A 14,288-nucleotide genomic window follows, 5' to 3' on the forward strand; every position below is an offset into this window, starting at 1 on the left:
GTCCCTCAGGACCCAAGAAGAGTGTTTCCTTTGGGGTAGGATTGGGCAAAACGGATGCCAAGTTATAAGGGATGGCTTTGGGAATGTCTTTTCAGTGGGCCCGCGTCTTCCCCAGGCTCCAGCAATGGGGAAGCTGAGATGCCCCAGCTGTCCGAGCGGGCCCGGCCACAGGAGCTGAATGGAAAACACACCATACTTACAAAAATTTTCCATTTGTCTTGGAGCCTATCATGACAATTTGCTCAGATTCAACTCGTGAGATCTTCCCGTGGAACCAGGGCATTTTTTCGTGGGCCGTGGTGGCGATCAGCTTCTCCAGCTGAGGTTTCTGGCTGATAATGGCCTGCTCCAGAGCCTGACCCTGCCACGAGAAGGAAGCAGAGTGGTACTAGGTAAAAATGAAAAAAAGAAAGACACAGAAATCATTTCAAATCTGTCCCAAGTCCTGACAGTGGTAATTCATTCATTTTCTGAATAAAACCAGTAAGATTCTTAGATGTGATTTAAGTACCTTCGAGTGTATAAGTCACAATGTAGATTTTGGGAGGTTGGCCCTGTTTTTTTTTTTTTTTTTAAGATTTTATTATTCATTCATGAGACACACACACACACACAGAGGCAGAGACACAGGCAGAGGGACAAGCAGGCTCCATGCAGGGAGCCCGAAGCGGGACTCAATCCCGGGACTCCAGGATCACGCCCTGGGCCAAAGGCAGGCGCTAAACCGCTGAGCCACCCAGGCATCCCTGGAGGTTGGCCTTTTTAAGCCAAACAGGGTTTTAGAAACCATCTGACACCATCCCCGAGGTCCAGAGGGATGTCAGTCCTGCATGAATTGATGGCTCTGCATCAGAGCCCCACCCCTCTGACCACTCAGAAGCCCCAGGACATGTGCCACAAAGGACACATGGCTTTCCTGGCTGCCCGCCAAGGCCTCCTCCAAGCCCTCACACTGCAGGAGATGTCGCCACAGGACATGGATGATGTGGAAAACACATGGGGAGGGGGCTGACAGCTGGGTGACCTCCCTTCCCAACCGTGCTTAGGGAGTGGAGAGAGTGAGGTACCCCCCGCAGCTGTGAATGAAGACCTCACGTTGGATCATTGGAAGTTACGATGAGGACAAGAGGAGGTAAACATTATAATGAACCCAATCTAGGGGCGGGAAGGGAGGAGGGAGGACAGGAAGGAGCTGGAGATGGAAAATCTGTCCTGCTACAGGTGGCTCGAGACACAGAAATCGTGACAGGTGTGACCCAGAGCAGCAGCCAGAACAAAGCCAGTCAAAGGGAAAGGAGCAGGATGCTACTTGGCTCTGAGTCGCAAATGCATCATCGTTCGGAGGGGAAGAAGGCAGCCCAAAATGCTACAGGCCTGTGAGTCCCTTCCTATAGAACGTTCTGGAAAAGACAATCACTGTGGGATCAAAGGGAGGCTGCTGGGAGCTGGGCTGGGAGCAGCTCATCTTGATTGCGGTGGGACCTACATGGGGCTCTGTGTTGGTCAAAAATCATAGAACTGTACCCCTAAAAGCTTAACATCACTGTGCATAGGTTACAACTCCATAAATCAGATCTGTCTGACTTCGAAAAACGTAAAAAAGATGGTCTCAGGCATATCTAATAAATGCTAATGACAACTCCTGACCAGAGTCCTGCTAACCTGCCTGCAAGCATGAATTCGTGTCGACCCCACTCACGGAGGGAAAGCAGTCACTGTGTAGAACCCTCCAAGCACCTATCTCATCTCACACCCGCGTGCATTAGCACCACCAACACAGGGAAGCGCGAGAGAAATATGTGCACACACAGGTCCAAGCGGTGAGCCGAGCTGCCTCACCATCCGGGGCCCTTCCAGGGGACGACTTGTCAGTCTGTGCTAATTCAATACCTGTGCCTTCCCTGGGGCTGGCCGCCGTGCTGAGGGTCATCGTGCCCGGGGGCTGCAAATGACGGGCTGAGGGAAGTTCCTGGAGGCACTAAGTGCCAGTCACTGGGTGCCAGGGAGGTGCGCTCCAGGGCGTGGGAGGGAACACCAGGCGGTCAGCCAGCCACAGGCTGCTGCAGCCACGTGCACGCTCACCCAGAATGTTCTAACGGAGATGTGGTAGGAAGAAGCTACAGAATCAGGAGCCCATCAGCACGTACTGTGCGCCCCCCTTCAGGTACATAAAAGCAGCCGACACCTGGGATGCCTGTCAGGAGGTCCCCCCGTGTGAGCTGGGTGACTGGGTGACCCGCATCACCACCGGCCAGGCTGCCCTCTCTGAAGTGACCCCCCCGGAGGGGGGACCGTCTCTCGCAGCCCCAGGCGCACCTGCAGGTTCCAGGTCTGCTTCACGTACTCCCTGATGAGGCTCTCCTTCAGATCCTCGAACGGGCCGGTCTTGGGCTGCACCCCGGGCGGCCGGTGGAAGGGCTGCTTGAGGAGGCAGACGAGGCCGTCGGACTCCTGGGAGTGGTAGTGGCACAGCTCGGCCGGGCTGCCGTGCGTCCTGCCGCCCGCGATGGCGTAGGTGCCGTTCATCTCGCGCTCGATGGTGTAGTGGTGCGCCTTCCTCCCGTGCGCCACCGACAGCGCGAAGCCGCCCAGGTAGTTGCGGCTCTGGCGCAGCAGGTACAGCCCGTCGCTCATGCCGCCCTGGACCAGGTAGTCCTCCGCTTCCTCCCGGGTGATGTTGCCGAAGAAGAACGGCAGGTGGTTGGCGCTGTCGGCCGTGCTTCCCGCCATGCCTGCACCTCCCCGTCAGGGGCCGAGGGCACACGTGGAGGTCTTCCTGGCAAAAAAAAAAAAAAAAAAGAGAGAAAAGAAAAGAAAAGAAAAAAGAAAGGAAGAGGAAGAGGAAGAGGAAGAGAAGAGAAGATGGGACATTGGTCAGGACCTGAGCAGCAAGGTCAGGTTGCTCAACTGCTGACCCAGGCCAGGTCCTCCCGACAGGAAGCTCTTCTCTCTTGGGACCTGGCGGTGGAACCAGGTCCTTCCCATCCTTCCATCTTTTGCACAGAATCAATTTCCAAACACGCCCTCTTAGTATCAAGCCCCAATACAGAGCAGTAGACAAATGTGACCAGGTTAACCTCTTTTTTTTTCTTGGTAGGGACAGAGAATTCTAAGAGACATATCACAAAGGGAAGTCCCATGGGAAGACGGCCTGCGCACTGGCCCGCTGGCCGGCAGGTGCGTAGCGCAGACCCCAGGAGAGCCTGGCCCAGCGGCCTTGGGAGATGGAGACAGCCATCACAGACACGCATGGCTGGTCATGGGCAGCGAAGATGTTCCCCAACTGTTGTACCTGGACGCTGGCCTTCGAGTGGGTCTCGTCTGGTAGGCCCTCGCCAGACAGCCCAGGCACTAGCTGTGTTCACATACTGTGTAAGACTGGGATGGCTGGCAGCGCAGCCCATGCATGTCCGTCTGGGCGGGTTGGGGGGTGGGGGGTTTCAGGGGCAGGACTGCAAGGCCCACACCCCGAGGATGAAGAGGCACAGCCTCTCCGCAGGTGCCTCTGGCCTTGGGCGACCGGCTGTCCCTTCCCTGTCCTTCTGCAGACCACTTCCTGGCACCCACCATGCACCATGTGTGTAGCTGATATTATAGAACCAGTGCGGGTTCTGCATCTCATGAGGACACCTGTCCCAGAGAAGCTGCTCCTCGCACGACAAGGACGTGTGCTCTTCAGAAGAGTGGCATGGAGGAAGCGGCTGCATCTGTAACCGGGAGGGCATGTTCCCTCAGTTGTGCTTGTAGATGAGAACGGAATATGCCATTATCCAAAAAATATCCAAAGAAGCCTACATTTTAACCGAAAGGGGCTGGTCACCAATGGAATATTACCTGGGTAACCCCGTCTGTACACCTAGGGAGGAAAGCGCACACCCCTCTGTGTTACACTTGGACGTGCACAGAACACACACCACAGACATGCACACAGCCATGTGGAAACAGCGTCTCCACAACACAGATTTCCCGACAAGCAGTGATCAAACACGAGAATACCTGCCAGACACAGGTAATGACTTTCTCCAGCCAATACTGCAAATCCGTTCTCCTGAGTGAGCCCCACCCAAAAAAAATCAGGTTTATTATAATGTAATGATATAAACAATTTTCTGGTTTCCTTCCTTCCTTTCTTCCTTTCTTTCTTTCTTTCTTTCTTTCTTTCTTTCTTTCTTTCTTTCTTTCTTTCTTTCCATTTGACTAAAATCATAAGTTTTTTCTCGTCAGGGTTCTAGTAGTTCCTGTCTCAGCCAGGTTTGCTTTGCTATATCCTGTCTACACAGTCTACACTCGCATGTACGTCCGAGGGTGCCATTAACAACAAGACCTCTCTGGGAAGGAGCAGTATTTCTCTTCCAGTGTTTTTTCGCTCGAGGCACCCCCATCTATGGCACTGGTCTCCCCTCTTGGGCCACTGCCCCCTGTCAGAGAGGCCCCTGGGCACACCATCCCTGCACTTGGCTCCGCCCATGCCGTGGAGCTCTCAGGGCCCCACTCCCCGCATGCACATCCAGCTTATCTGCCTGCAGACCCGACCCGTGCTGCACGTCATGTGGGCTCGGTCAAAACGCAGAATGCATTGTGCTATCAGAATGTGGCCCCCAACAAGGGATCAACAAAGTGGCTGCCATGCCCCTTGCTGGACCTGCATCCAAGACCCCCCGCGCTGCCTGTTGACTCGCCTCACCTGGCTCGACCTCCGGAAGCTCTGGAAGGAGCCCAGCCCCTGCGCTTCCCTGGTACCGTCTCTCTCCTTTGCAGACCCCCCCTTCCGTGGCTCCTTCCTTCACTTACTCTGCACCCATTGGGTGCTGGGGCTGGGTCTCCGGCCTCATCTTCCCCCTGCACATGCCCCCCACCACCACCCCTGCTACTGGCAGGCCCAGCACTTGCACACTCACCTGCGCCCACTGAGCTCCTGACCTGAACACCACGCCCCTGATATTTCCACCTGCACGTCCAACACACAACTCAGCTTTCAAGGGCCCCTGAGGGGGCTTTGGTTGCTCAGGCCCATCTGTCCCTCGGCCGGCCCTAACCGGGGAAATGACAGCCGACCTTAAATAGTAGCTGAGAACAAGACCCTGGAGTCTCCAGAGCCCTCCCTGTAACAGCGCACAGCTCCACGGAGGCGGGGGCCAGCCTGCTCACTCCCCGGGGTGTCCATTTCTTTAGGAAGCAGTGAGCTCTGTGCTGGAGGCTGGACCAGGGACCTCCGGGGATCTCTCCTCAGTTCTCCTCTAAATACGTCCCACAGCCACGGCTTCTCAGCATCTCCCATCATCACCCTGGTAGCACATGTTGCAGGGTCTTACCAGTTCCTCCTGCCACCTGCCCTCCAAATGGTCTGCTCCCTACACAGCAGGTGGGGGAATGTGGGCAGGTCACCTCCCTGTGCCATCCCAAACCCTATTTGGTTCGGCCCGAGCTGCTTCTCACCTTGCCCGTGTTGGCCATCCACCCTTCCTTCCTGTCCTCACGGGGAGAGACCTTCCCTGTTGCCGGCCACTGCTCATCCCTCCTCAGGCCTGTGGTCTCCGCTCAGGCCACCTCCCAGAGAGGTGTAAGCTGACGACATGCCCCCATTCATCTTTATCTCATAAAACAGTTTATTTCCATCATCGCCCTCCCCAGGAGCCAGCTCTTCCCACTCTAAGACGGGAGCTCCCCAGGTCCCCCAGCACTCCGGGGCTTCCTAGGTGCTCTCAGAATGCCTGTTAGAGGGAAGCATGCCCATCTCTCTTTCTTTTAGAGTTTCTGCAGTGAACGCATGACCCCCACCATGCAGCCACTTAACCAGGCAGACAGCACCGAGCCAGGGCCAGAGAACCCAGAGGACAGGCCAGCCTCCTCCTGGATCACTGCTCCCGCGTGGGGGGGACCTGTGTGCCCGACCTCCGGCCTCTCTTCCTCCTGCCCAGCCCCCCATCTGCTGACAGGACATGCAGGTCCTTCTGCCTCCCCAGATGATCTTCCCTCTGCTGGCACTCCAGTGTCCTCCCCCTGCCCCCCGATGTTGCTTCCAGAGCGTTCACCATTCTGGGCACTTCGCCCACACAGTTCCATGTCACTCTTCTGAGACCCTCTTCAAAGTGCAGCCAGAGTTGATGCCACCACTGCGGAGACCTCAACAAGCAGGGGCGCAGGCCACCCCTGGGTCTGCTCCTGGCGTCCACAGTCGTGACCGTGGGTGGCCTCGGCACCCCAGAATTCCCGCTGGGCTTCTAGCTAATGCATGATGCCCTTGCACAGCAGCCAAAGCATGTCCCCACACTCCTTCTGTTGGTTCCTTGCATCCGTCACCCGACATGACCTTGGCCCAGGGTTTCCCGATGTTCCGTCTAGGTCATTCTGATGTGGGAGCTGTCTTGTCCTGACAGCCTGGCCTCCACTGATTAATGCCAGTAGCACTCCCCCGAGTCCCCCACAGTGACAACCTCAAACTGTCTCCAGATGTCTCCAAATGTTCCCTGGGGCAATGCCCTCCTCCACCATGCGCCCTGATTGGAAACCACTGTGCTCTCGGTTTTGGCCTGACACGTCCCTTCCACTGCATTAGCATCCTCAGCGGTGAATTGGAGGTTCCAATGTCCCCTGGTGTAATTCACTGCCATCATCACTGTGAACGAAGGACAGGGAAGGACCGGGAAGAGCAGAGTCCCATGGCGGTCAAGGTGCCAGAAGAGAAATCTGGAGTAATCCTTCAGTAATCCTCTTCCTCCTCCTCCTCCTCACAGTAGTAACATTTTTGAGAATTTATTATGTAGCAGGTCCTGGTCCCCATCTGAAACCTGAAGATGCAGGTGGTATCATGTCCATTTAATTAACAGAAAACAAAGCACTGGTTTCTTAACTGCATCAGGTCTCCAGGCCAGGTGGCAAAAGCAGGGTTTGAATTTTGAATCCAGACACTCTGGTTCCATTATCTTTACTCTTGACCACTTGACTGCTCAATGTCATGGCTTACTTGACTCACCCAGAATGAAACTGACCCTTGGGTCACTTAGGAACACGGCATGGCGCACGGCACGAAGCCTGGAGCCATCCTCAACAAAATCACCAACCGAAAGCGCCAAGAAGTGCAAAAAAAAAAAAAAAAAAAAAGAAAGAAAGAAAAATCAATCCATCAATCAATCAACCAATCATGGTAGTAAATCGACCACGAGGAGGACACTTGTGTACAGCCTGAGCCCGAACAAGGAGGCAGGGGCTTGCCTCGCCGGACCTCAGCTGGGAGCCGGTGTGTCACGAGGCTTGCATTCCGCTGCTCGGCTCGTGTCCACAAACCACGCAGACGAGGGGAGTACTGGCTGGAAGTTGTGAAAACAGCTCAGCGAGAAGGCGAAGTCCTAACTGTGGAATCTGTGAATAATGAAGGGTAGTGGAAGGGGAGGTGGGCGGGGGCGTTGGGGTGACTGGGTGACGGGCACTGAGGGGGGCACTTGACGGGATGAGCACTGGGTGTTACACTATATGTTGGCAAATCAAACTCCAATGAAAAAATAATTAAAAAGAAAATAATGAGGCCTGACTGCCCGAGTTTGCTCGCTTGCCCCTGCAAGGACCCATCGCTGCGGAGGGAGATGCGCTCGCTGCCTGGGCCGAGACCACGGTCCTACACCCGTTCCCCGAATCCGTGTTTGTTTCAGGCCGTGAACCTTCGCACGGGTCTCCGTGCTTTCATTCCTCTTCAGCCCTATCCATCCGGGTTTTCAGGGGGCCCAGACCAGGGCTTCTTAAGACCCACTGAAGCGTGGCTCCTGCCCAAGCTGTGCTCTCTACCACACAGGCGCGGCTCCTTTTACTTCCTGCAGAGAACGTTTCCCACGGCGCTCAGCATGCTAACGTGGCCGATCCACATCCCCCAGCCCCACAGCCTCCTATAATGCGCAGAGGTGACCGTGGCAGAAGCGAATGGCAGTCTGGGGAAATATCTGGAGACAATTTCTGCCAGAGTCCTGCCGGGCAGGCGGGGGAACAGAATCAGGAAGGGGCGACGAGGTACCTCGGCTTAGGACACTCAGAGCCACACAGCCTGCCCTCCTCAATGCAAAGCAACCCCGATAAAAATTTGCCTGGGAATTCCCTCCACTGCTTGCAGCTGAGAAAATTAAGTGTGGGACGCATATAAAAATACCCTCATCTGAGGGTTTGATTCATTTACATAAAAAAGAGGAAAGAGCCCAGCCTGCAGGGGCAATAGGGCTGCCGAGCGGGCGGGGCAGGGGCTGGCTGATTACTGGACTTGTGAGCAGGCCCGAGCAGGCCCGGCAGGTGCAGTGTGGAACCCCCCCCCCCCCCCCCGCCCCAGGAGGCCCCAGAGGAGGACCACCCTGGGCCGGTCCGCAGAGGGCGGGCGGTGGGCGCTGCCTCCTGCAGCAGGATCTCCGGGGGGCGGGGGGCGGGGGAGATAACACGTGGACACAGACGCTGTGGCCACACATGGAGAAACAGAACCCACGGCGCCCCGCCTGAGTCAGTCCCGTGTCCACCGGCTTCCTGAGCGATAGGGGCTCGCCCTCCCTCCGGGGGGCCGCGCCCCAGCGTCCCGAGGTCTGCCCGCTGGCCGCTGCTGCAGACGCCGCCTCCCAGGCCGAGCCCTGCAATGCCGTCTCCGCCCCGCGCCCCACTTCTGCATTGGTGGGAAAGCACGGCTTCCCAGAGTACAAAGACACACATTTCAGAAACAAAAGGTAAATCTAAGGCTGGAGAAAGTGCTTTTTTTGTTTTTGTTTGTGTGTGTGTGTGTATGTGTGTTTTACTAAATTTAAAAAGAGAGGGAGAAGTTTCAACACCTGAAAATACCGCCCAAACCTTCCAACCTGCGTTCTTTTTTGATGCTTCCAAACTTCAGTTCCTAATGACGCATGGAGGAAAGATTGACGCATCTTAGTCAACACCTAGATTTTCAGGCTCCACAGAGAACCTTGCTTCCAAGCCGAAGCGATGCTTCCTCCCCGACCCAGTAGCACAAATCACAGATACTATGTGCTGACGTCAACATAAATGTTAACTCTCAACATGTTTGGTTGCATGCAAGAGACCAGCCCACCCTAAGTGAATTTAACGTTAAAATATAAATCATTTATTCACTCTTTATGTTTGTTGAGCATCTACTATGTGCAAGTGATTTTTTTTCTGGGTGCCATGTGGGAAAGAGAGACTCTTTGCACCCCAGAAGTGGCTCCGGGGAGCAGGAGTCTGCTCCAGGGGCCCAGCGTTAACCCCAAGACTGTGAGAACCTCTATACCTCTCCTGCCTTCTGGTGTTACTGGAAGTCGCTGCAGGTTCAGCTTCTCAGTGGGAGCTCCTACTCACCTACACCCTGAACTGGCCATATGTGGTCCTGAGGCCTGGCCCAGACTCAACCCTGGAAGTGGGGGTCTCGCCCCGGCTCAGGCCCAGCAGGCTTAGCACGGAGAGGGTGGGGTTGCAGCCAGCAGGTCTCCGGACACCCAGCCACTGTGTCCCGAAAGCAGGAAAAATAAAAACAATGAAATAATAGGCAGGAGAGCACACTGATCACGACTGACAGCTGTCAGCGGCCTCTTCACGTGGCAAACCACACAGGGAAGCCAGACAGACAGTGAAACAGCCACACTCTCCTTGGTTCTGCTCCATGTGACCCTCCTGGTGACCCTCTGGGGAAGCCCCGGTCATCCCACAGAGACTTAGCTTCTCCTGTCCCATCCAGAGGTCCCTGGCTGAGGTTTTCAGCTTCTGGACACTACTTTTGGGGTTCCCATCCCTGCACCTCGTTCACATAAACACAGGGACCCTGAGGCAGCGGGAGAAACCCAATCACCCGATGTAAACACGCAAGGATGCACTAAACTGGGTTAACACCTCCACAGAAAGAGTCACTTGATATATATTAGAAGTCACTATCACCTTTTTCTAGTCTGTGGAAGGATATTTGTGGGGGACTCATGCTTGCCCCACATCACAGCAGCCTTGGCCGGTGCTCTTGGATGTCATAAACCCGTGACACCTTAAGTATACCCTGTGCTTGAGTAGGTGGCAAAGGTTATGTGATGGGAAGAAGCATGGTTTGGCCACCTGACAACTGCGGGAAAGGACTGGAATGGCACAGGCATGCACTCGGTGGGAGAGCTCAGGCTGCCTCGGGGAGCAACTCAGGTGCAGCTGTGGACCTGCTGAAACCTGCGAGTGGCCCCCTTCCTGCAGACACCCCAGGAGGGTGGGAGGCTGGGGCTCTGGGTGTGCTTGACTCCCACATGTGCCACCTACATTCCTTTGCTGGATTCAAACGCAGGTCTGGAATCAGATGTCCAGGCCAGTGGGGAGTGTATGTGTGTGGGAGGGTGTGTGGCAGGGGGAACCCACAAAAATGGAGAGGAGCATTCAAAGGGAAAAGAGCGGAAACGAGACAGAGCAGAAGACACGGCCTCTTACAAGCCAGAGGCCTTCACACCACTGCTGCACAGTGTCTGTAATTAGGGAAGTGGGCCTCCACCTCCAGCCTCGACACAAAACCAACCGGAAAACAGAAGTGCAGATCCCCCATGCCACAGGCTTCCTTTAACAGTGCATTCAGATGCAGCCAACCCCCAGGACCCGGGTCCCACTGGAACAGACTCACCTCTGAGGGTGCCAGTGGACACTGCTGGGCCTGTTGCACTGCGTGCCTGGGGACAAGCAGCGCCCCGGGAGTTCTTACTCAACGACCCCTGTGTTACTATAGGAACCTAAGTGCCAAGCAGGGTACACCAAAATTTTCGTGGGTACTTTAAATGTTTTTGAAAAAGCCCAAAGACATTATAAGTATCCAATTCCCCTGTAAGGCGGGATCAAATAGGAGAAGAATCCTAGAGAAATCTCATCAGGATGCCCATTCCCGGCAGGGGGCCGGCGAGGCTGAGCAGATGTGGTCTTCGAGTCAGGAGAGCCCATGTGTGGAGTCAGAGCTCTCTCAGGCCCCGTCGCAGATCCCCTGGGGGCAGCCGCTCACAGTACCAGTGGGAGACACAACTTTACAAGGGTCGCCGTTTGAGATGGGAGGTACTTTCCAAACATCTGTACACACATGCTCCGTGCAAAGAGCATGGCTTTAAATGTCACACTCCAGGCTGTGCCATCTCCCACACTTGGAACGAGAGCTGGGGGAGGCCGGACTCCACTCCGAAGCATCACCAGAGGTGCAACACTGAGAGACCCCCCCTGGTGGGGGTTTACTTTGGTGCGGCCAAGAGACGCACAAGGATGTGCTTGGAAAAGTAACAGAAGCCAACCTGCACCCCAGGCCTACGGAAGCCACAGCTCTACACAAGAAGCATTGCCATCTTACAGACGACAAACTCGAGCCACCGAAAGGCCAGGTATGCACCTTTAGTGCTGGCTTGGCCGGTGAGAGCCGTGAGAGTGACAGTGGATGATGACCCAGATGGCAGGATGGCAACAGGAAGCTCACCAGCACTGGGTCACAGGGCACCAGCTGGCTTGGCTGCATCCCTAAAGGCGGTGGTGCCCGGGTTCATCGGGCCTGGCATCAGGCTCAGGAGGCCTGTTACCTCACAGGTAACAGGACCATAGGAGTCGTGGTGGAGCCAGCGCTTGAGGCCAGCCCTTCCTTAGCCTCAGCCTTCCGAGGCCCTCAGGGGAGTGCGAGCAGGACCTCCGCGAGGCCTTCTGGCCAAACATAGAGTCCCTTTTCTGTCACCTCACAGCAGAGGTTCTCCACATGCAGGGAAGGTATGTTCCACCTTCTTGAGTATCTACATAAATTGTTCAGGATTCTTCTGCAGAGTAGATGTATCTATTCTTCCCTTCCTGTTTTATTTATTCAATCATTTATTTATGTAGGTGTGGACTCAAGGGTATTTATTTTATACTTTAGGTTTTAAGCCAATACTACTTTATTCTGTTGCGCTGACTGTCCCAGTACGCCCACTAGGAACCCTCCTAGCTGGTTCCTGGGCCCTTTTTTAAAATGGCTCTATCACTGTGGTTTTTGTTTTGGTTTGGTTTTGGGGGGCACTTCATTATTTCTGGCACTAAAGATACAGCAAGTGTCTCAAGTATGTTTCTTACTCCACTTCTACACTCTCTCATTTCTCTGTCCCTTGTGATTGACAGTGGTATCAGAGACCAAGATCTGGGCACAAGGTGTGCTCACTGCTCTGGGATGTCATTGCCTCCAGACGTTCTCAGATGACAGAGAAAGAAAGTCAACATACAAATACACTTAAGCCGTCCATGTGCACTATCTGAAGAATTTCTCTCTCTCTTTCTCCATCTGGATCTGTATCAACCTAAACATCAAGTCATATCGAGGTCTCTGTCCCTCTGCTTCTATTTTCTGGAAGAGAAAATTGTTGAAAATTGGTATAATTTCCTCCTTCAATGTATGGTATAATTCATCAAGGAAATCATATGAACACAGTTTTTTTTTTTTTTTTCAGGCAGGGAGGAGGTTATTAAATTATTGACTTAAACTGAAAAGTCAGGACTCTTCAGGCTATTTTCCCTTCTATGAGTCCTGGTAGTTTCTGTCATTCAGGAATTAGTCACGTGTGTCATTACATTGATGAGGACAGACTCTTCCACACTAGTGGGTCATTATTTCTTTTTGATGTCCATGTAATCAATCTGTAGTGATATCTCCTATTTCTGATACTAGTGAATCTGTCTCTTCTCTTTTGTTTACCATCTTTAATTTTAAGGATTTCTGCTCTCATTTTAATTATTGCTTTTTTTTCCTTACTTTTAGTCTTTATTTGCACTTTTGTTTCACAGTTTTCTAAGATAGAAGTATAGGTTGTGGGTTATATATATTCCTCTTTATCTAATTTTTGCACTTCGTAAATTTCCTTCTAAGCACTATTTTTGCTAAATTTCACAAATTTTAGGTTGAATTTTTATTTTTATTCTGTTCAAAAATGCTTCCACATTTCTCATCACACTTCTTCTTTGACCCACAAAGTAATTAAAAGTCTGTTGTATAATTTAAAAATATTTGGAGATTTTACAGCTATCTTTCTATTACTGATTTCTAGGCTAATTCCACCATATTCTGAGAACATAATTTATATTATTTTTTATTCATTTAAGAATGTTTACATATGTTTTCCAAGCACATGCTCTGTGTTGATAAATGTTCCATGTCAGTTTGAGAAGAATGTGTATTTTTCTGCTGTTGGATTGAATACTTTATGAGTGTCAAGTCAATGTCAATGGGATTAAAGGTGCTACTCAGGTCATCTGTACCCTGTTGATTATCTACTTAGTCTATCAATTATTGATAGAAGGGGATGGAGATCTTCAATTACAATAGTAGATTGGCCCATTTTCCTTTGAGTTTTTTCAGTGTTTGCCTTCTGCATTTTGATATTCTTTGTTATGTGCATACATGTTGAAGATTGCTATATCTTCTTGGATAACTGATCCCTTTATGGTTATGTAACACTCCTCTTTATCCCTGATAGCCCTCCATTTTCTTAAGTCTGTTTTAGCTAAAATTAATACAGCTATTCTATCTTTATTTTGACTGGTGTTAGCAGGGACTATCTTTCTTTAGCACTAATCCATATGTGTCTTCACATTTAAGATAGTTTTTTTTTTGCAGACAACATATGGTTGGGTCATGTTTTTTTTTTTTAAGTTTTTATTTATTAATTCATGAGAGACAGAGGGAGAGAGCGAGAGAGAGAGAGAGAGAGAGAGGCAGAGACACAGGCAGAAGGAGAAGCAGCCTCCATGCAGGGAGCCCAACGTGGGACTTGATCCTGGGACCCCAGGATCACAGTGAGCTGAAGATGGTGCTAAACCACTGAGCCACCCAGGCTGCCCTGGGTCATGTTTTTGGTTCGCTCCTATAAACTCTGTACTTTAAACTGGCGTAGTTAGACCATCTGTGTTGAAAGTGATTGTTGATTTAGTTGGATTGATATCTAACACATTTGTAACTTTTTTATCCATTGCATTTGTTGTCTCTTTGTTCTCCTCTTTTTCTCTTTTCTCTTATGTTAATCATTTTAGGAGATTCCACTGCAGATCTTCCCAGCATAAATTTTAAAAATTTTTAGTGGTTGCCCTGGAGTTAAAAGTTTACATTTAAAATCTGACTTTTAAACCTAACTTTCAAATAACACTATCCACTTCATATATGGTACAGTTACCTCCCATTCAGGATGCCTGGGTGGCTCAGTGGTTGAACATGTGCCTTCAGCTCAGGTCGTGATCCCGTGGTCCTGGGATTGAGTCCCATATTGGGCTCCCCACAAGGAGCCTGCTTCTCCCTCTGCCTGTGTCTCTGCCTGTCTCTCATGAAT

At 52.2% G+C, this 14,288-nt stretch overlaps 1 protein-coding gene across 4 annotated transcripts in view; it reads right to left on the reverse strand.

The window, feature by feature from the left end:
• The window catches only part of SYK (spleen associated tyrosine kinase), an 83,447-nt gene that overhangs the window by 49,306 nt on the left and 19,853 nt on the right, over positions 1-14,288 (reverse strand). For all 4 annotated transcript variants that reach the window (XM_038527306.1, XM_038527307.1, XM_038527305.1 and 1 more), the window contains exons 2-3: positions 2,317-2,776; positions 201-361 (exon numbers count right to left, since the gene is read on the reverse strand). In XM_038527306.1, the coding sequence (XP_038383234.1) occupies positions 201-361; positions 2,317-2,730 (575 nt within the window). In that variant the 5' untranslated portion in view covers positions 2,731-2,776. The remainder of the gene's footprint in view (positions 1-200; positions 362-2,316; positions 2,777-14,288) is intronic.

The sequence above is a fragment of the Canis lupus genome, chromosome 1 (genome assembly GCF_011100685.1).
Source record: "Canis lupus familiaris isolate Mischka breed German Shepherd chromosome 1, alternate assembly UU_Cfam_GSD_1.0, whole genome shotgun sequence".
Classification (NCBI taxonomy): domain Eukaryota; kingdom Metazoa; phylum Chordata; class Mammalia; order Carnivora; family Canidae; genus Canis; species Canis lupus.